The sequence below is a fragment of the Vicugna pacos genome, chromosome 5 (genome assembly GCF_048564905.1).
Source record: "Vicugna pacos chromosome 5, VicPac4, whole genome shotgun sequence".
NCBI classification, from domain to species: Eukaryota; Metazoa; Chordata; class Mammalia; order Artiodactyla; family Camelidae; genus Vicugna; species Vicugna pacos.
The window spans coordinates 69,789,291-69,803,908 of NC_132991.1; the positions used below are offsets into that span (position 1 = coordinate 69,789,291).

The 14,618-nt window shown below is 33.2% G+C and overlaps 1 protein-coding gene across 5 annotated transcripts in view; it reads left to right on the forward strand.

Moving 5' to 3' along the window:
- The window catches only part of HYCC2 (hyccin PI4KA lipid kinase complex subunit 2), a 63,473-nt gene that overhangs the window by 27,229 nt on the left and 21,626 nt on the right, over positions 1–14,618 (forward strand). For 4 of the 5 annotated variants that reach the window (XM_015240009.3, XM_015240008.3, XM_015240011.3 and 1 more), the window contains exons 4-8: positions 1,780–1,858; positions 2,570–2,671; positions 7,732–7,911; positions 10,563–10,643; positions 12,031–12,146. In XM_015240009.3, coding sequence (XP_015095495.1) covers positions 1,808–1,858; positions 2,570–2,671; positions 7,732–7,911; positions 10,563–10,643; positions 12,031–12,146 — 530 coding nt within the window. In that variant the 5' untranslated portion in view covers positions 1,780–1,807. Of the gene's footprint in view, positions 1–1,779; positions 1,859–2,569; positions 2,672–3,419; positions 3,476–7,731; positions 7,912–10,562; positions 10,644–12,030; positions 12,147–14,618 lie in introns of those variants that run through there. The other variant, XM_031678103.2, reaches the window with a different exon arrangement.

Genomic DNA, 14,618 nt, shown 5'->3' on the forward strand with positions numbered 1-14,618 from the left:
AAGGGCTTTATTTTTTGGATGTGTAGTTGTGCTCTATTTTGTGAAGTTATTTTTAAGAGTCTCATTTTGTCAAGAGTTTTTAACTTGGGAATCCATGTCTATTAATAGACTTTAGAGGATCAGTGAATTTCCTGAAATTATTTGAAGATTGTTCGTGTAGGCATCATATTTATCTTTTTCTGAAGTAAGGATCCATAGTTTTGTTCATATATCAAAGGGGGTCTGTGAGTTTTTGCTTCCCCTCACCCCTCGAAAAGGTTAAGAACCATTGTTTTATATCTTATGTATCATGATTTGTGTGTAGTATTTTTCTTTTCTCTTTTTTCCTTTTTTTTATAGTTTATTATGGAACATTTCAAACCTGGAACAGTAGAGAGGATAGTGTAATGAAATTTGTGTACTGAATACTCAGTGTCAAGGGTTATCAACTCATGACCAATCATATTTTATCTATACCCGTGGCGCTCTCTTCCTTTGGCTACTCTCACCCCAATTATTTTAAAGCAGTATTTAAAGAAATATTTCAGTGTATATCTATAAGAGATAAACATTTTTTAAAAACCTAACTGTAATACTGTATCAGATATAAAAATAACCTATAAAATTCCTTGACTGAATTCCATCCAATCACCAGTCATGTTTAACCTTTTCCAATTGTGTCATGATCTTTTTAATTGTTTGAATCAGAGTCCAAATAAGATTCATACTTGGTTATAGATTTTTTTTAACATCTCTTAATCTGTAGATTTCCCTGCTGTCTCTTTTTCCTCTTGCAGTTTATCTCTATAAACCCACCACTCTATCTTAAGAGCATTTGCTATTTGAAAATAAGGGGCATTTCTTACTCCTTTTTGTAGTCCTTGCTTACATAGTACTCGGTATAATGTATTATATGTGGATATTTAGGGAATGCGGGGGTGGAATTAGAAAATTTGATGTCCTTTTTTTAGGTAGAAATTTATTGTGAAATAGGATGCACTCAGGATATACTGTCATTTTAATAAAGGCTTTCATTTCAGTTGCTTTGAAGACATTTCCCTCACTGCCCAAGAAGCTCTTTTTTTTTCTTTTAGTTACCTTTTGAGCCTTAAATTAAAAACCAAAAACCATTTTTTGTCTGTCTCACTTTAAAAATGATACATTCTAATTTTTTTTATAATTCAAAGCCACGTAATTAGACTATCCTTAGTATTTCCCTCAGAGGGAAACTCTTAATAGTTATTTTATATCACTTTTGATGGAGTTGTAGTTTACATACTGTTGTACAACTTGCTTTTTCTACTTGGACATTTTTCCATTTTAGAAAACACATACATCTACCTTCTTCAGAGGCCTTATTTCAAATAGTATATATATGTTTATAAATCAGTTTGCTGAATATATGACCCTTGATTTCTAGTTTTTTTATCTTCATCATTTATAATCTGTCACATAGTTTGTTCTGTTATGTGCAGCTTATTGCAGTTTTGCATATGGTAAAAGCTCCAGGCATAGGTTGTACATTTGTCTTGGGTAATGTGCATTTTGATTTCATTTAGTAAACTGATTTTTACCACTTCGAAGTATAATTGTTGGGGAAAATAGATTTCAATTGTATCATAAAAAATAGAACTTATTTCTTATAAAGTTTTGTTTTAATTGAACTCTAGTCTGAAAGTAAGCCTCCTTATGTAAAATGTAACTAGATGAGTTTCTCCTTCAGTGAAAGGCACACATCTACCTTTGATAGTTTCTGTAAGTAATGCTGTCCTCAAGTTCAGTTCTTTTTTTCTTTCATAGAGAAAAGAGGAATAGAAGGTAGAAGAAGATGCTGGGATCTGAACGTGGTGTTGTGGAAGAATGGTTATCAGAATTCAAGGTAAATTGGATTGAGGATAAGAATGTGTCATATGATTCTGTATGTCAGTAATTCAGTATAAATGTGTTCATAGAGAAACTGAAACAAAAGTTTTAAGATATGAAATGGAAATGGCAAAATATGAAGTAACATGTTTCTATAATTGTACCTCTTTAAAAAGGCACTAATGTGAATAATGGCAAGAAGATAATATAAAAATGAAACTGGTTGTTAGTATCAATAAAGTGATGTAAGAATTTTAAGATATATTCAATAAAAGAGAGGAAGCCAACAAGCTTTAATGGCACAGAAATCTGATTTGTGCCTTATGTTTTTACTTCCTGTGATTAAAAATCACCCATTGATTTGATTGAAAGCTATGTAATTTATGAACACTATGGAAATTAGTGCTTTGTGAACATAAGTTATAAGAATTGAAGTATATCCTACACTGTTTTTTTAGACTAGATTAATTTAAGGTGACTCATTTCAGCAAATCTTGGTGTAATGCTGTGATTTCTAGTCATTTTTCATGGTTGAGTAGTTTGAAGAATTATAAAACATCCTAACTTAATTTACTTTATTATCTCTCATGGTTATTTCTTATTTTAAATATTTTTACTTTCCTTAGTTTGTCATTATAAATCTTTTAAAGAGGAACTCATGTGAAATAAAGTTCCTGACTTCCTGAATATTAAATTCACTTTAGTTTTCCTTTGATGTTTATTTTAGGCATTACCTGACACTCAAATCACCAATTATGCAGCAACTTTACACCGGAAAAAAACACTGGTACCAGCCCTCTATAAAGTTATTCAAGATTTGAATAATGAGGTAGGAAAGTTTATAAGAAAAACAATTTCAACATAGTATAATAAAATATGTGTACTAAAATACATATATGTAAGTTTTGTAGTTTTTCCTCTTTTTTTTTTTTTAATCCTTCTTAAGGGACTGAAGAACCTTCTTTCTGCTGTTTTTCATTCTGATAGTTTGCTTTGGCTTTCCCCATGACCTCCTTCTCGATATTTTTTAATGTTTTTAAAAATTTGTTCCTGTGGAGGACAGTATGTTTTGATTCTTGATTTGAGTGACCATAGATTATTTGACCATACAATGACCATAGATTATCAGTAGATTATTTAATTTGAAACCTTTTCTGTTTCCTGTTCTGGAATGTTTTCTTTCCTGGAAGCCAAATTTTAACCGTACGCTGATTGAGATTTATTTAAGTGTTATTTGCAGTTCTTTTATTAATCACTCTAATCAGTGAACTGAATCATACTGGTAACATGAAATGATGCTGCTCGTAAATCTAGCTTGAAAATGATCAGTGAAAACACTTTTTAGCCTAAATAGTCAAGATCAATAAACTTAGAAAAAGAATTTCCTATTATTCAGCTGTGCAAGAGAAGGGGAAAAATGCAGCTATTGGCTCTATATGTTAACTTATGCAAAATACACACATTATCTTTCCATTAACACAGTAGTATAACATACAGTTTAATCACCACTGGATTCATGTATGCTTTAAAATGAAAATGAAAGGAACACACAGGAAAGTAGCTTCTTATCTTCCCAGATACAGCCTCCAAGAGTGCCTCTGCTGTGTACTGGAGTGAGTTTGAAGAAGTTCAGGTAATCATCTCCTAACCAGCAGCTTAACTTAAAGTGCATCTTCATTTTTGTCCTATCACTAAAAGCTTGCTTATTGACCTCTCTCTTTCCTATCTCCTAAACTTGGATTGGCTCTCAGTTAGGCTTGCATCTGTTGCTGTTTGTAGCAGCAATTGCAGGATTCATTTGCTTCTTTTCCTCTTGCTGTGTATTTATGAATGTTTTATAACTTTAGGTGTGGTAATGGACATATATGCATATCCTTCTTGGTCAGGAGTTTTCAAAATTCTGTGTGAATATTGAATGTCTATTCCCTACCCCTTGTTTTGCACTGTTTTAACATTAAGCTTTGCTTATTAAAATGTATTTGTTTTATGCTTTCTCTTTAGATTGTAAGCTCTTCATGGGCAGTGGTCGTATATTCTGTATTGGTTAATTCCCTAGAATCTAGTATTTTATCATGTGCGTAATGAACACTTAATAAATATAGACTAGAAGAATAGTGACGTACGAAATGAGATTCTAAAATGCTGTCGTTTTCGTTAGGACTCACAAGCATAAAAATTATTGGCTTCCTTTTTTTCTTTTAGTCTTTGGAAGCTATGACATTAAATTAAGTTATTCACATTACTTTATATTGTCATACTTTATTTTTTTTTAACATTTTTTATTGATTTATAATCATTTTACAATGTTGTGTCAAATTCCAGTGTTCAGCACAATCTTTCAGTCATTCATGGACATATACACACTCATTGTCATACTTTATGGTATTAACATGTGAGACTTTGTCAAGGCTAGAAATGGAAAAATTATAATTTGAGAGACGTAAGCTCAAGACCCAGCAGTCATTAGAATCAAGCAGTTGCTAAAGCAGGTCTGGTCTTTCCATCCTTACTTCCATCAGGTCATAAGGTTCTAACCATGTGTTCATACTTCAGAAGAACAGAATGTTAAAATTAAGCTCTGTAGAATCTCAAAGCAATTCTGGACTCCAGTCCTAGGAGGAGGGCCCTTTTAGTCCTGATTTTGTTATATTCTGAAATATCAGATATATTATTTACTTAATAAGAAATTATTTCAGAAAATTGTCACATGCCATACATAATATTAATTGAAACTTATGACAGTCTTATCATTTTACTTTAAATACCATAAAAATTCTCAAAAAAGTGTATTTCCTAGAAGTTTAATATTACATATCACTGTCCACCTAAACTACAGCTCAAGTTTTAATCTCTAGACCAACATACTGCTTTATTTTTCTCTTTTCCCTCCTTCTAGATTCTTTGGTCACTCTAGCAGTTCTTCCACTTCAAGGAGACTGTAAACTCTCGCCTTTTCATGACTTGATTGCTCTTCTGCCTCCCCTCAAATATCTCACTTCCCTCTTTTCTTAGCTAAATTATCATGGTCCATCATTACAGTCATTCCCTTGTAAACATTCTTAGCTCCTTTGCATCTCATTCCCTTAATTCATATTCTTTGGGCAAAATATCAACACTGGATAAAACTTAGTCATCCATTTGTTTCATGCCTGTACCTGAGTGGCTGAGCATGCCTGGAGAAAACACAATCTTGTTGACTTTCTCCATTTTAAATGCAGGACTAAAAATCACAAGTGAGCAGATAGTATTTCCTTGGTATACTGTCCCCCTGCTCCCCTTATACTTTCTCTTTTCTATCACTCTTAACTGTCCTTCACCCTCATTTTCAGCTTGCTTTCTGTGTCATTATAAAAGAAGAAAATAGTTGGAAACCCTATTTTCCCATTCAAATCTGCCACTCTACCAGCATCTCTGCCTACGCTTTCCTCCTGTGTCTGCAGCTCGGTGGGTGGAGTGTCCCAGGTTGTGTCAAAGGCCGTCTCGTCCACATAAGCCTGGATAGCATCTTCGCTAGCCACCTCAAAGCTTGCTCCTGCAGTTGTCCTCTCTCTTTCCTTGGTCATTAATTTTTCCCCCTTTTCTGATGTATGGAATACAGTAAACACCGTATTTTATTTTTAAAAAACCTTTGATTTTCCTTCTATTTTACTATTACCCCATTTTTCTGTCCTTCTTCCCAGATGAACTTTATAAAGTGTCGCTTATTATTCAGAGCCTCTGTCTGGTTGTCCCCATTTCCTCACCTCCCACTTTTTCTGTAACCCACTCATAAGCGAGTTCGGTCTCCATTATTCCACCCAAACTGCTCTCAGTGCGTTCATCATATAGCATGTCTCTTAATAACTATCATGTCAAAACTGTTTGCTAAAGTTTGAGGAAAATGTCAGTTATTCTTAAGCTTTTTTTTTTAACTAGAAGTTAATGATTTTTAACACCTTTTGGTGTGGGTGATAGCACCATTTAGGGGAAGTCAGAGTCATTTATGATACTGAGAAATTGAGAACATGATGGCATAATGCATATGCTTGGAATTAAAGATTTTTAACAAAGAACATTGTCAAGTTTTTAAGTCTTATTTTGCAGTGGTATCTGATTAAAAGTTACTGAATTTCCTGCCACTTCTCCTCCCTCCCTTTTTTTTGTTTTTAAAAAAAAGCAGAGTAATAATTTTGATAACTCTATTTCTTTGCAGTGCTCAATTAAAGTATAGTCTTTACCTGCCAGTGTACCTGCTACTGAGGAAGGGAAGTAAGGTCTTTATAACATAAGCAAATTGTAAGATGGCCAATGAAATTTAGAGAAGGCAATTTTTAAAGTCTTTTACTAAAGAGGAAAGTAGGTTTGAAACATGGATACATATTTTTAATACATAAATTTATAAAAGCAACAATTTTTAATTCCCCTCAGGAGCTGAATATCATTGACCATAGTTTAAAAAGTTGCCAGCAATTGACTATTTTCAAAAGTTTATTACTTCGTTGTGAGCACTCTTGGAATATACTATTTGTAACTAAACCACGCTCACCTCCTATTCCGCCTCCATTCTAGTGTAAGAAATGCTATGTGGTGAGAACATCAACATGGTGTCAGAAGACCTGAATTTTAATGTCTTCCTCCACCACTAATTTCTGTGACCTTGGGCAAATTGCCTGCCTGGTTTGGACTTCAGTGTAAGGGGAGAGTTGGAATGTCTTTTTAAGATTTTAAAGACAATGATAGTGATTTCATATAAAGGGCTTAGTAGTTCCTAGGCTAAGATGTATGTGTGTGTGTAAATTTTTCTAGCTTTAGAGTTGTTTGTTAAGAGCTAAGCTTAATTCATCTCTGTATATTAACTGTACAATCAACAAAGGATTTGTTGACCTTTAATTTACAATTGTGAAAGTAGTGACTTTATTCTGGAGTGTTAGATTATTACAGACATATATAACTATATTCCAGCAGATTTCCAAATGTATATGTATGCATTATTATAATCATTCAGAATAGAGGTAAGTGTATAAATTATTCCTTTTTTTTAAGCTATCGTTAAATTTTAATTTAAACATTATTTTATAGTTTCCTTTTGGTGTTTTATCTGCTTTTAAAAATCACGGCCAGTTTTGTGTAGTCTGCAGTTATTCTACCAAAACCATTCTAAATTAGCAGTACATGTTTAGTAAGGAGAGGAGATTTATTTAAACTACTCATTTTCTTCACTTTTCAAGATTATAAAGTTGCTTATAAATCATATTATGTGCTATCATTTGAAAAATTATCCAATTAAACATTGGAAAAGCTATTTCTCTATATTTACACTTTTTTCCTTTTCGGAATCTTTCCAATAAATGTAATTAGTACAAGTTAAGTCAGTCTTAAAAGTAATCTGTTTTACTTATATATATTTAAAATATCAGTTAGCATTTTGGATGTCTAAATATTATGTATTGCAAAATCCTTTTCTCTACAGAGTGGTATATAATGTGTTTAAATCATAGTCTAAATTGAGATTTAAAGTTTATTTCCAAAAGATAATTTGAAATTATTTTCTTCTAACAGAAACTTTTCAAAATGGAGGGTAGTAAGGGTTTGTAAGAACAGAAAAGGAAACTCACTAAATATACAGTAGTACATTGGTCAAAGAACTAATTATCGAATAAATTTAATAGTACAGTATATTGAAAGATATATTGATATTGTATGGGCACAGAGTACTTCTTATTGTTAGTGGATTGGTCAGTTTAATGTGTAGTCTGTGCATAAATAGGTTTTATTTGCATTGATTTAAAATAAACAAAAATTAATATTGAGAATTTATTTTTAAAATATTATGTAAGTATATCTATCTTTAAAAAATACAGTTACAGCCAAAAGAATGGAAATAACTAATACGCTTTATTTTCTTTTTAGCTCCTGGAGCCTGTCTGCCACCAGCTATTTGAGCTCTATCGTAGCTCCGAGGTTCGACTTAAGAGGTTCACGTTGCAGTTTTTGCCGGAATTGATGTGGGTTTATTTACGGCTTACAGTTAGCCGAGACAGACAGAGTAATGGCTGCATTGAAGCACTTCTGTTAGGAATTTACAATTTGGTAAGTTGAAAATGATGATTTGGGAAATTTTAAGTATTTTTTTTTAAGTCCTCTGAAATAATATTTACAGAATATCTACAGAAAAATGGATTTAAATATCTATTGAATAACTTATTTAAATTAGAGTACAGAGGTGTTTAATAAGTAATTGCTGGTAATGCATGTTATAAAGTAAGTGAAATTATTATAATTGATAGCATTGTTAATATTTTATGGCATATTTCTTCAAATTATTTTATTTGACCTATATTTATAAATGCCTTGCATTTAAAATTTTTTAAACTTATTTTAATAATCATATAATAATATAAATTGAGCACTTTATTGTTTATAAAACATTTTTCTTCTAAGGAATTCATAAGTACCTTAAACATTATTATTCTGGGTTTTTTTGCCTATGTGCCCAGTTTAGGACATTGGTATTGAAATTCCTGCCCTTTGAATTCTTATATTCTGTGTATTCACTGTAAACAAACGCTCCACATAATAAAGTTTATAGTTGAGAGGTAATAAAGTACCTCACAAAACATTCATTCTCACAATAATTATTTGTCTGCAGTGCTTGTTCCTCTAAGTCTTGTCCTTTAAAACGTCATTTAAAAATTCCCATCACTGGAATATTCATCTGAAAGAAGGACCCTGGCCTTTGGAATCACTTGTATTTTTTTAAAACCAGGCCCTACTACTTATTGGCTGTTTTAAATCTAGACAAGTTACTTACTGTCTTGACTTCAGTTGCCTCATCTGTAAAACAGAAATAAAGTAGTAGAATTAAAAACAATTAGAAGAATCCAGCATGTTGCCTGAGGTGTTTATTAAATGTTTACTATTATTATTGTAAGTAGTAGTATCATAATTAAAGGTGAGTTTTTTTAATGAAAAGCTGGTCAAGGTATAAAATTCTTCATTTTGCTTCATTGCCTGATTTTTTCTTTTAAAGTAGGAAATTTGTTTCATATATCACTGTGTCTCTAGTGCTTAGTATAGGGACTTAGTAAATGTTGATTTAATAATTGAGTTTAGTATTTTAGATTATGTTTGACATTAAGCTATCATTTTTATTGTTTACGGTAATAAAATTCAGTAGTAGGACAGATGAACCAAAAAATGTTGTACAGTGGAATGTCTGACAAGTTCTTGATGGTGCTGTGGTTTAATTATCTTTTGGCATCTGAAAAATAGTGTACTATTTTAAAAATGCTCAATTACGTCAGAAATGTAACTTCAGGCTTCTGTGTTTTTTTAATTCCCTTATATCTGAGTTCTCTCTTTTTTGTGGTTCTCAATTTTTCTTACCACACTGGATTTCTTTCATATATTCATTTCTCTTTTTTCTTCTTTCTCTCCCCAGCACTTCTCCCTTGCTTCAGATAGCCCCAGGGAGAGCTTTATATTGCCCTCGACTTTAATTTGTTTAAATTTCAGAACACCCTTCTCCACAGATACACACAAATATAAATCAAAAGTGTTTGGCTTAATTTGAACTTTAGGAATAAAAATTGAAATTTTATTGCCTAACTTAAACCAGGTCCATTCATCTTAGCGTACACTTTCTCTGAGGCACAGCGGCCCAAAGGTGGTAACTAGTTTGACTACAAAACAGTTAAATGATCTCTCTAGGGATTTTTAAAACCATTTTCCTGCCAAAATGAGAGGTATGGCCATTGCTCACGTGTAACTGTTACTCTCCTATGACATGTTAAACTCAGAAATGAGCTCTATAGGGAAGTTCTTTTGAGTTTGTGTTTTGGTGATGATAGTTGTTTTTATTGTTGTTTCTTCCTTTTATGCTGTGCAACTACTCAATCTCTCTCTGACCACCTTCCTTCTAGGTCTACTAAGGGCAATCTTCTCTCTTTGGATTTTATGCCAGTTGTGTATACCAATATGAGTTTTAAAGGAAACAGACTAAAATTAGTAGAGAGAAGAAGTGTTGCAGGTGGAGCATTTCACCCCTCTAATTGCTGGCATCTATAGGCAGATTTTTATTGATACTTGTAGAAGATTGGAGGTGCCAGAGACTATAGAAATGGACACCATTGACCTTTTCAATGAAAGGATAAAGTGCTTTTAAAAATCACAAGAATGTTTTTATAGTTCAGTAAAAACTACCTAAAATGAACTTAATGTTTATTCACTTGGAGTAGTATTAATTATGTTAATATGTAATTTATTTCAGATCATTTGTTTATTGCTGAGTAATTGTAGTATTTTCTTTTAGCTAAGATTGTGTTACAGTAATGTATTTTTCTTATTTTAATAAGTGTGGCTGTCTTGGTTAAGTCTTTTAATTGTAATCTTTTAAACTCAGCCATGTTTCTACTAAAAGATCTGTCCTATATGTATCGCCCTGACTTGTATGTAAATTTCAGATGAAAATTTGTATGCTTGCTTCATGTCTATGTTGTCATCGTATATTTGATTGATTATGGTATTATATCTCAATATTTCTCAAAGGATTACTCAACCACCAAAGTGTACAAATTTGCTAATAGGTTAGAAAAGATACACTAAGGTCATAATAGTTTTATATATTACTATTTCTAAAAATCTTTCTCAATTTCCAATGACGTATTTATCAAGTTAAGAAAGTATTATTTTTATAATATAGTGCTATAATTATTCATTATCTTTGCATTTTTTATCTATAGGAAATTGCTGATAAAGATGGAAACAATAAAGTTCTATCTTTTACTATACCTTCTTTATCTAAGCCTTCAATATACCATGAGGTAAGACTGGAAAGGTAGAAATTTTAAACATTATATTGAGTAAGAGATAAAAGTCAATTTCTTACTAGAGATAAATATTTCTAACACATCTTTACTGATTTGTTTCTTAAATGTAGATATTTGTTATTAGTGGTATAAAGCAGAACTATAGTCAAGGGAAACAGACAGTAATTAATGGAAAATTTTCTTCTAGTTCTTGTTTATTTCTTTTTCATTCTTCCACCAGTATCATTTTCAGTCTTTTTTATTAGTCTTTTACAAATTTTCAAAAATATTCTTTAATTTTAAAAATATTTTTGTATTATATAATATATATTATATTAAATTTATATATTAGAAATCATCCGTTAAATTGCTTTTTCTTAATTTTTAGGAAAATGGCTAAGAAGAATATTAACACTGTAATTATTTTATTTCCATTTAAAGGAGTCTAGCTGATGAATTCTAGCTGTTCAGTAATATTACACTTCTGATTTTTGCTTTTATTTATTTGGTCGAAGAATGTGAGAACACTGATAATTATATAGGTAGATGACTCCTGTTGAGCTGAACTCCTGTCTGCTCTCTTTAAAGATATATGTTATAATTAAGGTTTGGTCTGTAGTGGCCTGTAGTGTGTAAAGTTGTGAGGAAAACTTTTAAAGAAATGTTACAAGTAGTCAGAAAATTATATTCCATTTTCTTACCAGTAAATAGTATCCAGTTGCCTCATAGCTCTATGTGGCTATTTATTTTCTTGATTAATTTCTTAATTAATTCCCCTGGGACTTTGTTTTGTGTTGGAAATAGAATGCCTCCTATTTAACCAGGGCTGAACATTAGCATAGAACATTTCTGAATAGTAGATTTTAACTGTGTCCTATGTATCATGGTATAAAATAAGAAGACAGTGAAACATTTATAAATGGACGGTTCTTCTAACTTTAGAAACATGAGACATTTGATCATAGTCTTCTTGTTAGTGTTATGTAATTATAACTCTCTACTCTTTGCTTTCTTCAGTGTAGAATGGGATTAAGGAGAGTACCAACCTACCTGAAGTTAGACAAGTTTGGATGCATAATCTCCAAGAGTTCTCTGAGTGAAAATTGATTTTATTTGTAGCCTTTAGTCTTCAACAACTGTTCTTATTGTGTCTCCTAAATATCGATTCATTCTATAGTATTTCAAAAACTAAAGCAGTATATTTTTAGTTGTATATATTATATATATAATTTTAAAAACAGCTATAGAAGGTATATAACTGAAAAGTGGAAGAGCTTTTGAAAGAGAAGAAAAAAATGGTCTGAAAGTGCCTTTTATTGAAACAAAATTATATATCCTTACATGATATAGGTTTTTACTTAATTTTAGAGACATAGTCTCATACTTTACCTCGTTTTTGTAGCCCTCAACAATTGGATCCATGGCTTTGACAGAAGGGGCATTGTGTCAGCATGATCTCATCAGGGTTGTTTACAGTGATCTTCATCCTCAGAGGGAAACATTCACTGCACAAAACCGGTAATGATCAAAACGGTAGACAGTAATAATTGTTAGTTTATGCTTTATAGTTGACTATAATTATTTTGATTCAAGTTTGGTATGAGAAGAGACAAAAAGTTAAGTATGTCATACTAGTGAGATACATCATACCAGTATATACCCATCCATCTAATGGATGTACTGTATTATGATCATTTTGTATAAAGCAGTGTAAAAACTAATAGAGTGGGCATGAAATCAGCCAAACGAGGGTTTGCATTGTAGCACTACAGCTTGTAAGCTTGCCCTTTCTAGCAGTTTGTATACACTCTACTCCATGCTTTCTTCATTGTAGAGTGGGGTAGAGTACCTATCTACCCGAAGTTAGACAGACTACAGAGTTTGAATGCACAGTCCCCAGCACTGCCCTCACTTTGACATCATCTGCAAGTTTTAGAGGGTGGGTTCCCATAACCACTCTTTGGTTTGATAATTTGCTAGATGGACTCACAGAACTCACTGAATGAGAGCTTTATATTCACAGTTATGATTTTTCACAAGGAAGGGATACAGATTAAAATCAGCCAAAGGAGAGACACATAGGGTAGAGTCTGGGAGGGTTCCAAACACAGAGTTTCTGTTGTCCTCACCCATGGACTCAGGATGCTTACCCTCCCAGCATCAGTGTGTGATAGTAGGCATAGAATCAGACTCAGGTGAACTTTGATTCCAGAGTTTTTATTTGGCTCCATTATGAGGCATAATTGATTATATTGATTGCTCACGTGTTTGCTCTCAGCCTCCAGGTTGATTGATACTATGTGACCCAAAGCCCCACCCTGAATCACATGGTGGTTCTTTATAGTGAGGTCAGCCTCTGTCTAAGAATGTCAGATGTGACCGATCCCACCCTTGACCTATTGCCTACAACACCCACCCTAAACACTCTATCAGGTTTGACCTAGGTTACTTCCTGGCAGGGAGGCAAATGCCAGACCTCTTAGGGCAAGGCCAAACTCTATTACACAGACCATCCCCTGGCCTTTGGCCAAGGCTGTTTTAAACAAAAACAATCATGTTTATCTGGGCATCTACATTTAGTGTAGCTTTTATGTGACACACACACATAGTAATACAGTCATTATGAATATACCTAACATTGATGAGCCTGTGTAAGCTAGAGACAGATTTGAAGAAACAACTAATTTATTCTATATAATCACTATACACATTTTCATCTTTGTGCCAATTTGATTACTCTTTCCCACTCCACCCCAATCTGCTGCTGTTTGTACTTTATGATAAAGCAGAGTATTTATCATAGAAATCAGCTGATGATTAGCTAAATCCAGCTCTTCTCTCAGTCTGTTTTCCATTCTGAGACATCCGAAGGATGCTTTAACTCAATTTACCGATATGTTTGACCATCACTATCAGTATTAAAACCTACCAGCAATACCAGTGTTTCACCATATCACAGAATGACAGTAGATGTAACCTGAAAAATAAGAGTCTGTCACTATTATTCCAGTTCATCATCATATCATGGCACCAAAATGTCTCCTAGAGCAGTGCCATTCAAGTTTGCAGGCTTCCGTCTGACTTTACCAAGTTCTGAAAGCAGAAGTTGTCTCACCAACACATGGCTTCACCCTTTTGGGACTCTGATATAATTTAGCCAAGAGACAATATCATCTCTTGCTCTGAACCTCTCTTAAGGTAGCAATGTTATATTGAATTTCCCTCAGTGCATAATTCATTTATTAATTCTTTTGTCAGCTATCATTCCTCACTCTCTACAGTTGTACCCAAACTTTCTGCCTTTGAAAGGACTGTTCAGTTCAGCTGCTGTGCTGGTCCAGACTGCTGGCAGCAGCGCTAGTCTAGCATGTGCCTCCTCTTAGTCACCCCCATCCATGTGGGGGTAGATTTACTCAGGTACGGTACTGGTGGACTGTCTCAACCATTACAAAGTACATCTGCATTCTCTGTCAACCCCAATTTTGCTGGATGGAGTGAAGGCACAACCTGCCTATCAGGCACTTAGGAATTCTGACATGAAGATTTAAAGACAGAGTTATAGTTTCTTGCTTAGGAATCATCTCTGCTTCTGGCACTCATGGTGGCAACCCTGGTCCTAAGGTCATCACTTTAGGTAAGGGAAAAAAGTTGAGGTGATGTGAAAAAGGAAGAAAAAACTAGTTATACCACCATCCCTGTGGGAAGAATTACATAGTCTTACCAGCATTGTCCCCCTACCCACCTCTTCCCAAATCACCCAGAAAAGGGGAGAAATCTGTCTAGAGGTGGCCCTCCCTTGGTCCTCCTCATGTTGAGTGTGAGTGCACACCCCAGCCCCATTTTAGAACAAATGTTTCAATTGCTTTTTCCACTTCTCTGTCAAGTCATTAACCTGAGGGTATCTCCTTACCCATTGTTAGACCTTATGAGCTGTAAAATGTGTTCATGTGTTCCTTGCTCTAAAGAAATGTGACTCAGCACCCCAAATTA